This window comes from Pygocentrus nattereri, chromosome 6 (assembly GCF_015220715.1).
Source record: "Pygocentrus nattereri isolate fPygNat1 chromosome 6, fPygNat1.pri, whole genome shotgun sequence".
Classification (NCBI taxonomy): Eukaryota; Metazoa; Chordata; class Actinopteri; order Characiformes; family Serrasalmidae; genus Pygocentrus; species Pygocentrus nattereri.
The window spans coordinates 22,454,729-22,469,746 of NC_051216.1; the positions used below are offsets into that span (position 1 = coordinate 22,454,729).

General features: G+C 39.2%; 2 protein-coding genes across 9 annotated transcripts in view; one reads left to right on the forward strand and one right to left on the reverse strand.

The window, feature by feature from the left end:
• Positions 1–3,905, reverse strand: part of rapgef4a (Rap guanine nucleotide exchange factor 4a) — a 55,627-nt gene extending 51,722 nt beyond the window's left edge. For 2 of the 6 annotated variants that reach the window (XM_037539612.1, XM_037539614.1), the window contains exon 1: positions 3,534–3,869. In XM_037539612.1, coding sequence (XP_037395509.1) covers positions 3,534–3,616 — 83 coding nt within the window. In that variant the 5' untranslated portion in view covers positions 3,617–3,869. Of the gene's footprint in view, positions 1–2,543; positions 2,643–3,533 lie in introns of those variants that run through there. The other 4 variants (XM_017692369.2, XM_017692367.2, XM_017692370.2 and 1 more) reach the window with 4 other exon arrangements.
• A 10,665-nt stretch (positions 3,906–14,570) lies between these two features.
• The window catches only part of ppp1r9ala (protein phosphatase 1 regulatory subunit 9A-like A), a 35,082-nt gene continuing 34,634 nt past the window's right edge, over positions 14,571–15,018 (forward strand). Inside the window, exon 1 of one of the 3 annotated variants that reach the window (XM_037539271.1) lies at positions 14,571–14,658. The gene's annotated coding sequence lies outside the window, so the exon portion shown is untranslated. The other 2 variants (XM_017692374.2, XM_017692375.2) reach the window with 2 other exon arrangements.

Sequence of the window (15,018 nt, forward strand, 5' to 3'; positions counted from 1 at the left end):
TATTACACATCGAGTAAAATGGATAAAATGCTGATATTTTAGCACAGTAGCCCAGCAACAGCTAAACATTCAGCTTTTATGGAGTAATATAAATTGTCATTTCTTTGGTTTCAAATATCAGACCAAACTAAATACACTTTTTTAAGCAATCATGTCCTGATACCAATATGAAATCATATTGATATGATATCACTGTGATATCATTGTCCATGCACAAAAAATACTATCAAAAACTACAAATACTGTGATTTTTGTTTTACATACCACACTGCACTTAATCTAATCATACAGGCCTAATTATGTTCTTCTTGTAATGAAACATGCAGTTGGTCAGTTCTTACTGCAAAAACTGATCTTACAAGTTCTTCTAAGTACTGACAATATCCACAATACTCAGAAAAGCCTACTGAGATGTAATGTACCATCATTTTCACAATAATAATAAATATCCACATATAGCCCACACCATGCACATGGTGTTGTTTACTTCATTGAAAGTATTGTTTCATTTTAGGTTGCTGGAGAACAGAGCATAACAAAAAATATGTTTTAATCACATATGGACTGTATAACTTCACATGCCACCATTTCCAATAAGCAAGTCTGTTCCATGAAACGAGCTCTATAAGAACAGTGACAGATTGTTAGTATGTGACTGTATATCCTAGAGCTGCAAATTTTGGGTCTACTGCCAATGAAAGCCAATTTTTAAGCAAGCACTTTGCAACCACAGTCAACCATCCATTATTATTTTAAACTCTACTAAATCAGCCATTGAACATAATTCAAATGGAAGGTTAATATGTTATTTATTGCAGCAGAATGCTGAGTTGCAGACTTCAGTGCTGGAGGGATTAATCTAAAAGTCCAGTTTCTTCTCATTAGTCTTGTTTCTGCAGTGCAGCATTGGCATACATAAACCACACTGCCAAGGAAAGAGAGACAAACAAACCTCCAGCACAAGCTAGTTGGCTTGTCTGAATATTGATGACTGAGCTTTGCATCTTATGCCTATATGTATGTAAACCGCTACTTAAAGTGTTGTCTGTGTGACCTTAAAAGTCACATATTGTATGGATCATATTTTTTGGTACTGCATTGTAACATAACATATCAAAAATGTGTATGTGTGTACACATGTATTTTTGTTGTGAGAAACCAGTCTGCATCGATCAAGCAAAACTCCACTGTATCATGTATTGCACTTTTAGAGCATTCAGCATTATAACAAACTGAAATTGCCCTACATATTATATCTTGTTTGAATAGCCTAATATTTCTGTAGCCCTACTTTTCTTGTATCTTGCCTTTTACATCTTTAATGAAGAAGGTGCATAGCTAAAAAAATAAGCTATAATATACATCCACCAGCCACTTTTTAAGAACAACTGTGCATCTGTAGAGTAGCTTGAGTATCCAATCCATCGAATCATATAGCACCCCAACAATGTATAAAATCATGCAGAGATGGGTCAAAAGATCCAGTTAATATTTACTTCAAACATCAGAATACAGGAAAATGTGGCCTAAATGACTGACCGCGGTGTGAATGGTTGTCGGTGCCAGACAAAGTGGTTTCAATATTTCTAAAACAGCTGATATGGGATTTTCACGCACAGTAGTCTGTAGAGTTTACAAAGAATGGTGCAAGAAACAAAAAACAACCAGCCAGCAGCAGTTTATGGTTGGAAACACAGGCCAAATGAGAATGGCCAAACTAGTTTGAGCTGACAGAAAGGCTTCAGTAATTCAAATAATCACTCTTGTTGTGCATACAGCATTTCTGAATGCACATATCAAACTTTAAAGAGGATGGGCTTCAACAACAGAAGACCACATTGAGTTCCAAATCCTGAGGAATCTGAGGCTATAGTGGGCACAAGTTCATCAAACATGAGGATTGGAAATAAATATATACTGGTCCAATGAAACTCCATTTCTGCAGATGGTAGCTCAAAATTTGCCTTAAACAAAATTAATCTATGGTCCCAAACTGTCTTGCGTCAGCAGGTCAAGCTGCTGCTGCTGCTGGTGGTATAATGGTGTGGGAAATGTTTCCTTGGCACGCACTGGGCCCCCTGATACCAATCGAAAATTGTTCAAATGCCACCGCCTGTCTGAGTATTGCATCCATGTGAATCCCTTTATGACCACAATTTATCCCTCTTCTAACAGCTACTGTCAGTATGATAATGCACACTGTTACAAAGGGTCTTCTCAAACTGCTTACAAGAAGAAACAATGAGCTCAGTGTACTTTAGTGGCCTCCCCACTCACCAGAGCTGAATCTAATAGGTGCACAGAATGAATTTGCAGTTGACAAACTGGCAGCAATTATGTGATGTAACCATGTCAACATGGACCAAAATGTCAAAGGAACATTTCCAGCACCTTGTTGAATCTGTGCCACAAAGAATTCACTCTTTTCTGAGAGGAATGGGTATTAGATATTATACATTGTTCCTAATAAAGTGGCTGACAGTAATATAATGAAGCTATTTTACATTCAGAATCAGAAAACAACCAAGCAGACACAAACTGACCATTCAAAGTTTGCAGAAGATCCAGAAGATTTTGTTTATTGGACGTGTCCTCGGCACTGTGCCAAATTACTTGGCGGGGCAAATGTCGAAGGCATCTGGCAAATCATCCACATACATCTCCAAGTGAGGACGGCGGTAAAACTGTGAGTATATTGATTCGCTCCGGGATGATGGAGCCATTAATTCTAGATAAGGATGGGTTGGAGCTCATTATGCCTGCACAATGAGATCTGCGTGTGCCATAAACACATTAGGAAAGATACGTGAGTTGATAATCACATAATAAAAAGGTATTACCCAGGTTTCACCTACAGGTGGTGTATCAGGATCATATGATGCAGACTGTCCTTGTGTGCAAAGGTTGAAGATGAAGTTTACAGGTGAGACAGCTCAGATTAATGAAATGACAGATTGGTTATTTGTGAGGTGATACTCTGTCTGTACTGAACTGGAGGCAGTCTAGCAGCCTGAGTACACAAACCTGGCTGATGTACTTCACAATGAGTCTGCAGTAACAAAGCCAATACCACTGCGGTGCTGCTGCTCTCCTTCACACCAACACAAACCTTTTTACCTTTTTACAAAACGAGAAGATAAAGTGTGGGTGCCAGTTATCCCACAACTAGGCTATGAAACCTGCAGTGCTTAGAGGTGTAATGAAAGACATGCAAACCTGATCGTGTTCACAACGAAGCTAAATATGCCCTGTGTTTCGCCAGGTTTTGCGTCTTATAGTCATTTTCCGTTACACCTTAAATGAACGGAATTTTCCAGTCAGGCTGTCAACTTTAGCCTCGTGCGTTTGCATGACTACAAATACGCGCCCTGCGAATCTTTAGTAATGTACCTGTACAGTAGACTGTACAGTGACCGATCCTTCTCAGGCTAGCGCTGAAAACGCAACGTGACCCACATCCCCGACCAAACTCAGCGCGAGTGAAGTAGACAGAAACAGGAAAATGAAAACACAACGAATATTACTCAGCTTACCGCTTATCGAGGCAGACTATCCATTCAGCAGACGCAGAAGAATGGGCAGAAGTGTGAGCTGCCACCATCTTTGACGAGATCATGGACTCGGGAAGGTAGTTCGCATCGTCCGGACTTGTTAAAGGGTGACTTTGCTTTGAGGCATCCCCAGGTCTCTCACAGAACGGTGAAGGCTAACGTCACACACTACGAGCAATAAACACGCATCACTGCAGAATTAACGATGAAGTATATGAAAAACTTTTATTGCTGTATTCACCACACTACTCACAACTACAACCACATTAAAGAGGGAAAATAAGCCTCTCTGGGTGAAGTAGCTGCTGCTGGCTGTGGCTGCACTGCAACACTGTTGGGACTTTAGTGGCAGCCTCACTGCACAGTGCGTGGGAGGGTAAAACAGTAGCTGCCTACTGCAGTCTGTCATGTAGGCAGTGTGGTACACATTAGATTCATTACTGTACCGCGCACTGGACACATTCACTGGCCAGTTACAGCACCACAGGGGAGGGTACTAACTTACATATAATGCCCAAGCAAAATACTGTTGCATTTGCACTGAATATCTGTAAAACTGTAATATATTCAATTATAATACTCATAGGCGTATACAGTTGAATGTTAAAGTTTGGACACCCCTAACCAAATTACATATTTTGTTGAATTTTGCATTGAGAAGTAAACACAACCACTGCAACAAACTATTAAAAAACATTTTTTTGTGTATGTTAATATACAAGTACTTAGATTTCAGTAACTAAAAAAATAGTAATTGTGGCATGTAGAACAATTTGGGTGCTCTACCAAGTCAGTGCTTAGAAACACCCCTTTTGGCAGATATCATAGCTTGCAAAAGCTTTTTGTAGCCAGCTAGGATACTTTATGCTTTCTACTTTTCTGAATTTTCTCCCACTCTTCCATGCAGAAATCTAGTTAGTGTGGTGAGATTCTACCATGCACAAGAATTTAAGATTCATTCAGATTTGAATGATGTTCAAGTCAGAGGACTGCGAGGGCCATTCCGCAAGCTTCAGTTTTCATATCTTGAAATTGTTCATGGTGGATTTTGAGGTAAGTTTTGGATCATTGTCCTGTTATAGATGCCAGTTTCTTCTCAGCTTCAGTTCCTTGACTGTGCAACACTTGCTTCCAGGACTGGCTCATATTTAGTGGAATCCATTCTTTCATGTAACCATACTGTGTTTTTTGTGCTAATGACTGCCACACAATCCCAAAGCATAATACAGTATATCCACTACCGTGCTTGAGAGTTAGTGAGGTGCTTTCATTTTTTTTTCATCTAATACTGTTCTTTTTTCTCCAAACATACCTTTTTTGATTGGAGCCAAAAAATACAAACTTTTTTGTAACTATTTTTACTTCACAGACCCATAGTCAGCCATGGTGGTTGATAATTTGTTACACTCTAATTGATGGGTAAAATGCTTAATGACAGTTGGTGACCCGCCTGCCCTAATGAAATAACGAAGTTCTGAAACTTTAAAACTGGAAGGGTATCCACATTTTTGCACAAGCCTCAATTACTAATTTTTGAAGTTATTCAGATCTAAATAACTGTGAATTAACATTTGAGAAAAAAGTATTCTTATAATATTCGTAAATATTATTATATGATATGAGTGTAAATAGATATTATAATCACTTTTACATAAGTAGAGCTGGTATAAAGTGGGATCTGATTGTTTAAAGTTTCAACTGAAGACTTCTTTTCTAAATGGTAATGGGCAGACATCATGCACTAAGAGAAGATAACAGAGTTATATGTAACTGTCAAAAATTTGGATATGGTAAAGAACGACAGAAGAGCAAAAAAAAACTCCCACCCTTGTAGTACTGTCACAGTTTAGAGGGAAACTGTTTTGCTCTGTTCTCTGCTATGTGAGCTCCAGACACAGGCATGCTGAGCAGTCCCAGTCCAAGTCTCATTATTAAAGTGTCCACTCAGCAACCCAGAGGAATTCAGTCCTGCAGAGAAAATGAGAGAGAGAGAGAGAGAGAGAGAGAGAGAGAGTCTCTTGCTGACTGTGAACTCTCTTCTAAAACAACCTCAGTTATGTGCAAAAGGCTAAAGCAGCCTACACAGATGTCATTAAACTGTGTAATGGCTACAGTACTTTCAGCACATCTTGAACACAAGCATGTAATGAGGACATATTGGTGCATAAACAAAAGTAATGAGCTAAGAAACAGCTTTGTCCTGGAGAGATGCTGTAAAGGATTTTTTTCTCTTTTTATTTTGAAGACAAAGTTCTGAATTGATCATTTGTTGCTCCAGTACAGCCAGTCCTGAAGTAGATTCAGTTTAAAGATTGTAGCCATTAACAAAATGACTCAAAAACAACAGTGATAGAAAACAGCATCGTGACTCTAATGATATAAGCTGAGGTCTCTGCATTCCTCCCACAGTTTCCTAGGCAACACCAAGAAAGATTTGTAAAATTCAGTTAGTGTCAGTGTGTGTTATGGTGCCTGTGTTTTATGGTGTTGAAACATATTTATTTACAGCACTTCTCTACTTACTCAAAATTGAAATAACGATTATGAATCACTTTTCTACCCCTTCTTGCAGGTCTAATGTTTCCACACACTGTCTGACATAACAGTTGAGTTTATCAGTTTGTCCAGAAGGTGGCAGCATCCTAATATGAGTATGTGGATTCTGGCTGCACATCCAGAATGATGACAGGACCTCATCACTACCTGAAGTTTTCAAGTATAGTAGTTCAGGCATTTCATGGAAAGCAACAACATATTAACATGAAAAATCTTGTCTTTTATAATACCACCAGATAGACATCCAGCATCTGGCTGTCTATCTATCACCTTATTATGACTGGTATGTGGGAGTCTTAGTATGTAGCTTACTACTCAGTTGGAAGTAGTTATGCAAATGCAAACCACCAGGACAAGAAACAGTCATTTATAACACTGAAACTAATTACAAATTATTATTTGGATTTTACTGAGAACCAGGGACAAAGTAATGTTCATTTGTTGTGATCCTGAACAAGATTATTATCAAGCTTAACATCTGACTGATTTGGTACAATGATTCATGGCAGAATAACCGAATTTGTGAATTACAATAATATTCTACATCTCACTCAACATAGAAGCTAATTCTACTTACTTCACATGAAAAATGGCAGCTTATATTTCATTCCTATGTTTTGGGCATAAATGTGTTGCCCTGAAGTGGATGTGAGTTGCTAATATTACAACCCCAATTCCAATGAAGTTGGGACGTTGTGCAAAACATAAATAAAAACAGAATACAATGATTTGCAAATCCTTTTCAACCTATATTCAATTGAATACACTACAAAGACAAGATATTTAATGTTCAAACAGATAAACTTTATTGTTTTTTTGCAAATATTCACTCATTTTGAATTTGATGCCTGCAACACGTTCCAAAGAAGTTTGAACAGGGGCAACAAAAGACTGGGAAAGTTGAGGAATGCTCAAAAAACACCTGTTTGGAACATTCCACAGGTGAACAGGTTAATTGAACAACTGCGTGAGCAAATCGTCCAACAGTTTAAGAACAACGTTTCTCAACATGCAATTGCAAGGAATTTAGGGATTTCATCATCTGCAGTCCGTAATATCATCAAAAGATTCAGAGAATCTGGAGAAATCTCTGCAAGTGAGCAGCAAGGCAGAAAACCAACATTGAATGTCTGTGACCTTCGATCCCTCAGGCGCACTGCATTAAAAACCGACATCGTTCTGTAACAGATATTACCACATGGGCTCAGGCTCACGCTGCCCGCTTCTCTGGGCCCGAGCTCATCTGAGATGGACTGACACAAAGTGGAAAAGTGTCTTATGGTCTGACGAGTCCACATTTCAAATTGTTTTTGGAAATCATGGACGTCGTGTCCTCCAGGCCAAAGAGGAAAAGGACTGTCTGGATTGTTATCAGCGCAAAGTTCAAAAGCCAGCATCTCTGATAGTGTGGGGGGGTAACTTGCACATCTGTGAAGGCATCATTAATGCTGAAAGGTACATACAGGTTTTGGAGCAACATATCCTGCCATCCAAGCAGCATCTTTTTCAGGGACGTCCCTGCTTATTTCAGCAAGACAATGCCAAGCCACATTCTGCACGTGTTACAACAGCGTGGCTTCGTAGTAAAAGAGTGCGGGTACTAGACTGGCCTGCCTGCAGTCCAGACCTGTCTCCCTTTGAAAATGTGTGGCGCATTATGAAGCACAAAATACGACAACGGAGACCCTGGACTGTTGAGCAACTGAAGTTGTACATCAAGCAAGAATGGGAAAGAATTCCACCTACAAAGCTTCAACAATTAATGTCCTCAGTTCCCAAATGCTTATTGAGTGTTGTTAAAAGGAAAGGTGATGTAACACAGTGGTAAACATGCCCCTGTCCCAACTTCTTTGGAACGTGTTGCAGGCATCAAATTCAAAATGAGTGAATATTTGCAAAAAACAATAAAGTTTATCGATTTGAACATTAAATACCTTGTCTTTGTAGTGTATTGTAGTGTATTGAATATAGGTTGAAAAGGATTTGCAAATCATTGTATTCTGTTTTTATTTGTTTTACACAATGTCCCATTTTATTGGAATTGGGATTGTAAAATAAAAATAAAGCCACTCTGTTTGCTGTTAAAATTTCATAGAGAAATGAAAAAAAATGTTTCACCAGGCCCACCAGTGGTGAGAGCCATGGCACTATAAGTACCTAAAGAGGGTGTGACCTGAACAAGTCACCATTAGAAATGGAAAAACACCAGCAACAAATCTTAAATGTGATCTAATCTAAACCAAACACATGAAACAGAAATAGCTCCTGCATTTTTGTGATTTTACATTCATAACTTTTTATGTAGATTGTATTAAGTACAAATATATGTAGTGATTTTACATGCATGTATCTCCATTTTTTTTCTGATTTTTATAAAAGGTTTTAAATAATGTGTTTGGGTACCTAAGACATTTCGATAGAACCATACATACAGACGGAGTCATATGCAGCCACCACTGGTCAGAATAAAATAATGAAAAAAAGGTTGGGATGCTGTGTAAAAAAAAAAACACAATAGAACATTGAACACATATCAGATGTTGAAAGTGTGACATTTTACCATTTCATGAAAAACATTAACTCATTAGAACTTGAGTCTAAATCAACCATGGAAATTGCTATGCACAAAAATTATTATTATTATTATTATTATTGTTATTATTAGTATTTTTATTATTCAGCAACTACAGGGACTTCAGTGCAAACTGGTTGTATTTAAGGGATATGCTAGGTTAGCCAGATCTACATGACACTGAATTATGATAATAGCCAAGTAAGGAAAATTCATAGAAAGAAGAACTGGGCAATATCTCAAAATAATTACCACGTTATTGTCTAGATAAAAATCGTGATTATTGATATTGATGCCCTTCTGGTTTCCACACTGAAAACAAGGCATTTTCAGAATTCAACTTACCTCTCTCTCTTTCTGCCTGTATTCTCTTTCAGTTCTTTTACCAAAGCGTTGATTATCTCATTTTATACATTGCCAGCTAGTTACTTCATCATTGATGATAATCGATTACATCGCCCTGTCGCCCGGCCTCATGGGAAGTATAGGCCTTTTGAGAGGGCAGAGTCAATAGAATAATAAAAATAATATCAACGCTGAGTTCATTTTACTGAGTTGAAATTAGTTCACTGGTCAAGCTACTGTACCTTACTACCTGTTTTTGTAAGCAGAAGAAAGTAGCTGCTAATCTTGCATATTCCTGCTCTAACATTAAGAGTTCTTCAGAACAAGATCAAGAAAAGCTTATCATACCAATCATGTACAGGCATGCAAGTATACAGGACAAACCAATGTTCCTCAAGGGCCTCAGTACAACAACAAGACAATGAGTTAAAGCAGATTAAAAAAAAAATACCATACCAAATAGTACAGGGGATTGAGAACTTCATAGAATGTGATGACTGTCCCTTATTTGGTACTTTTACTATGCAAAGAACCCTTTAATCAAGCAAATGGATCTTTGAAATGTTCATGCTTCTATTTAGAACTATTTTCTTTGCTAAAGAACCCTTGAAGAATCATCTTTTTAAATTGTGTATATCTAATGGACGTGAAGTCTTCCATCATGTTATTTCTAGAGTGGTAAATGTAGGGTGGAATTTCTTTGTGAATGATGTTTTGTTCAGCATTGCACTGAAAGCCTGGTAATCAACTTTCTCAATTTTGTATACTAACATTACCACATACAAAAGAGAGATTTCCAAACTGAGGGCCAGTATGAAAATTATGGCAGTGCTGTATGTAGGCGTTTAGGAAAATAACTTTACAATCCTTTGGTCCTCCCTGAGAAATAAGGGAAACTAACCTTATTATTTCCTCTTGGAAAATGTGCTGAGGAAGTGAATGGCTCAGCAGTACAGTGCACTAAAATGTCATATGCCAGCAAATACGCTATATTGCCAAAAGTATTCACTCACGGATCCAAATTACTGAATTCAGGTGTTCCAGTCACTTCCATGGCCACAGGTGTATAAAACTAAGCATCTAGGCATGCAGACTGCAGAATGCTCAGTGATTTCCAGCGTGGTACCGTGACAGGATGCCACCTGTCCAACCAGTCCCGTTGTGAAATTTTCTCGCTGTTAAATATTCTACAGTAACTGTCAGTGATATTATAACAAAGTGGAATTGATTGGGAACGACAGCAACTCAGCCACAAAGTGGTAGGCCACGTAAAATGACAGAGTGGGGTCAGCAGATGCTGAGGCACATAGTGCGGAGAGGTCGCCAACTTTCTGCACGTAGCCTTTAGATTAGCTCAAGAACAGTGCAGAGAGCTTCATGGAATGGGCTTCCATGTCCAAGCAGCTGCATCCAAGCCTTACATTGCCAAGCACAATGCAAAGCGTCGAATGCAGTGGTGTAAAGCGCCGCCATTGGACTCTAGAGCAGTGGAGACATGTTCTCTGGAATGACAAATCATGCTTCTCTGTCTGCCAATCCGATGGACGAGTCTTGGTTTGGTGTTTCCAGGAGAACAGTACTTGTCTGACTGTATTGCACCAAGTGTAAAGTTTGGTAGAGGGGGGATTATGGTGTTGGGTTGTTTTTCTGGGGTTGAGCTTGGCCTCTTAGTTCCAGTGAAAGGAACTCTTAATGCTTCAGCACATAATTTCATGCTCCCAGCTTTGTGGGAACAGTTTGGGGATGGCCCCTTCTTGTTCCGACATGACTGCACACCAGTGCACAAAGCAAGGTCCATAAAGACATGGGTGTGTGAGTTTGGTGTGGAAGAACTTGATTGGCCTGCACAGAGTCCTCAACCCGACAGAACACCTTTGGGATGAATTAGAGCAGAGACTGCGAGCCAGGCCTTCTCATCCAACATCATTGTCTGACCTCACAAATGCGCTTCTGGAAGAATGGTCAAAAATTTTATTATATATTACACACACACACACACACACACACACACACACACACACATATATATATATATATATATATATATATATATATATATATATATATGTATGTATGTATGAATGTGTATGTATATATATATATATATATATATATATATATATATATATACAAATACATATATATACAAATATATACTATACAGGATGAAAAAGCAGCAATTTAAAGCCTTTTTCTTTTTTTTAGTCTTTTGAGTCATTGCTTCACAATACGGTAACAGGGCAGTTGACTGTTAAACTACAGTTTACTTAACAAAACAGTTCTACTCCAGGGACATGAGGGAAAAGGAAGGGCTGCCCTTAATAATTGCCTGTCTGCTTTTTAGGCTCGCAGTTACTAGGAGATGCAGGAGGCATGCAGGAGTCAGTGCACACATGCGGGCCTCATGTGTGTGAGCAATGGTACTGGAGCCAGCCACGCATGCATTTGTAGAAACTCCCGGGTAAAAGTGCTTCACACTTACTCTCTCCACCTAAGTTAAGAGAATTGTCAGCTGCAGTGTTCATACACGTTTGTCTTTCTTTTATGTTAATCTGAGATTAATTTTGCTTCTAAATGTTCATCCATAAGCATCACAGTTTGTAGGACTAGTGCCATTCATAAATACAGTTGCATTCATAAACAAAGTCACATACACAAATGATGTAATCTTTTTCCATCTCTAGGCAAAATGTGACGGGAATGACTAAGTTTGTTGCACCTAGAGGTAGGAGATGATTACATCAGTTGTGTACGTGAGGAGAAGTGAATAACTGTGTAAAGCTGAGCTCATCAGATAACCCTGCTATCAGTCAAGCTGAAATGAGAGAGCAGATTGCTGACGGAAATGCCACAAAACCCCAACTCATTTGGGGGAAAAAACCCTCTGATGCCACTGTGTATTGCTCACTGTGTCTTTAAAAAAGTAGAAAGACATAAATGGACAGGAATGTCCTACAGGAAACTTTCTGAGCTTTTTGAAATGATCTCTTCGCATTCACAGACTTATCATTTAAAGACAGTGTTGCCCTGTAAATATGCATTCTTCCAGCTTATCTCAACCTTTCTCCATGTTGTTAAATGCGGTTAATTTTTCATGTATCATATAATTAAGTATGTACATTGGCTCATCCCTGGAGCAGAGAGAAACAGAAAAGTGTACAGAACATGCATGGGTAAAATAGTTCACCATCTGCTTCAGCATTATCTGCCAAGTCACAGTCTAAAAAGATATCTCTATTAGGGTATTATGGTTTGCTCCATCTACAGATATTCATTGCTGTCCACTGCATAAGTGATACTTGGCTTTTAAATTTGACAATTTCTGGTCAAACTGACATAAGTTGAAATTTATGCAAAGTTTATCAAACCATTGACTGGCAGCTGTCACTATAAAACTTAACATTGAGTTTATTATAATGTCTCATCTACTGTAAAATCATAATACTAATGAATGCAACACCACCATGTTCAGGTTTCTATGAAGAGTTGATACTTGATTCATCAAACTTTATGTGATAAGTAGCATCTCTGCATGTCTGCATATACTGAATGGTGAGGTTGTTCCTCTTCATCTCCAGATCTGAAACTGTTTGAATGTGTTTAAATGAGGACTGAGGGACAAATGCAGCAACACTGTGGCCATTCAAATATTTTTTAAGCCCTCATGAAACACAACATGAACCTCACAAGTAGGGTTGGTCATCTACACACAGTATCCATCATTTTGCATCTAATCTCATATAACCTGCATTGGTGCTGAGGCAACTGTCCTTAAGGGCTCAATCACCCAAGCCAAGCCAAAGACACTGCAGAGGAAGTCAGTGAAGACTTACCCCTTATCCACTGTATATTTTAAGGCACTATATCTAAATAGTTTTTGTAGCTATAATTTTTATTCCCATAGTGAACAAGGAGATTAAGTGCTTCATCTCTATATTAACATATGGCTGCATTTTACAGCTCTGAAAGCAGTTGTTTTAGTGCAATAGACCTTACTCTATAAAAATGCTGTTGCATAAGCATTTCATGGTAATTTGACTGACTGAATGAGGCTCTCAGTAGCTGTTTGCCAGAACAGAGATCTGTTAGGAATAAAAGTCAAACATGTGTGAATGCAGGGCTGGAAGTGACTGCACCCAGCTCTAACTGCCACATCATCCTGTGACCAACTTACTTTGTGTTCAGGAGACACTGTGACACGCCCCAAATGAGCTGCTGAGCTTGGCACAATATATGACCATTCACCTTTGTGTAGTGCAAAAGGGTGCATCAATACAGCAAAAATATCCAGCTCCTTATGAAAGGCTTTGTCTCAAACGGCACCTGGTAAACTCTTATTATGCGCTGCCAGACTGCCAGCAGGACACGATAAAAGCTGACAGTTCATTAACTACGCATGATTAACGAACTATTAGGCTTCCATTCTAAATATGTAGATTTTGCAATGGTGCAATATTTACTATAGTTTATACCTAACTAAATAATGGAGTAGATGTTTGCAAGTAATAACAGATTTGAAAAGTTCATGTGGCACAAAAAAGAATTTCTCACATTTGAATACTTTACTCTCATAGCCCTGAGGGAGAGCTTTAGGTGGCTAATATCATTCTGTCGCAAAAAGGAGGATGAGAGCAACTCACAGTAAACTAAATGATTACCTAAACTTATATATATGTGTTATAGCATTAGGATTCAAAGTTGTGCCAACCAAAACTCAAACTGAAATGTGCTTAGAGGGGAATGCGGATTATTGTTTTCTTCTTTATTTTGCATAATTAACTTGTTAAGATGTAAACAAAGTCTATCATGGTGTAGTGATATGGATACACCATAGTAGATAGACGTACCGAGTCTGAACTGTTCTTAATGGTAGTGCTAGGAACCGGATGTCTGTTTGTTTAAAAGCTTTAAAAAGTACATGAAAGTAAAGGTGTTATATGTCATGGTTGGCCTTTAGGAGATATATTAGCATTCATGGCAGAAGGGTACATGTAGGCCATTGTAGGGCAAAACAGTATGCTAAAATGTAGAAGACGTGGGTTCACAGGTTGTTTTGGATAGTAATCTAAATGGCTATGTTTGAGTCTATGTTGAGCCTGGTTCTTCACCACCACTATACGGAAATCTGAGTTTATAATTTCTTTACAATGCACCATTTTACACCAACCAACCCTGACAGATACGATTCTGCTTAAATCTCTGAATTATGCAGAAATTTAGAAATAATGTCCCCATCAAACGGCTGCTTGGGGCGCAGGTATCCAGTCCTGTAGTCCTGTTTCCGCACTCCGCTTTCTTTGTTTCGGAAAAAGACGGGGTCGAGGCCCGGAGAGAGAGAGAGAGAGAGAGAGAGAGAGAGAGAGAGAGAGAGAGAGAGAGAGGGAGAGGTATGGAGTCACTTCACCGCTGCTGTGAAACACCGAAGCACAGTCGTTTTTTCATTCTTTTCTCTTTCTACAGACAGCGTTGCTGAGAGGGTCGGTCGGAATGTTTCTTTTTTCCCACGCAATTCCCGGCCTCCCCTCTGTCTGCGCGCTCCCGCGCGCGCCCTCTGGAAGGGGGTTGGGATTTGGTAGCAAAGGAATGCGCTCGTGCACGCGCGCCATACGGGAACGAGCGGCGGCGGCGCGACAGGTCTGTGTGAGTTTTCATCTGGGGGGGAGAGAGAGCGAGAGAGAGAGATAGGGAGAGCGAGAGCTGGGTGGAGGATGATGGCGGAGAAGAAATGACAAGTTTACTCCGAGTGAAGAGCTGGCACTGTAACGATGGCGTTTCGGTGAAGGTAAGAGTTCAGGCCCGCGTGGCCGCTGGAGGCTCCGACTTACTCAACTTCCACACTCGCTTTCAGCGAAACTTCTCTCGACTCTTCACGCCGGTTAGTCAACTCGCACAGGGTTTGTATTCAGAAAAAGTCTTTGTTGCATGTTTGCCTTGTCAGGAGTGGACGGGGCGGGTATTGGATGAAGTTTTTTTTATCTGATTTGGGCGGTTTTT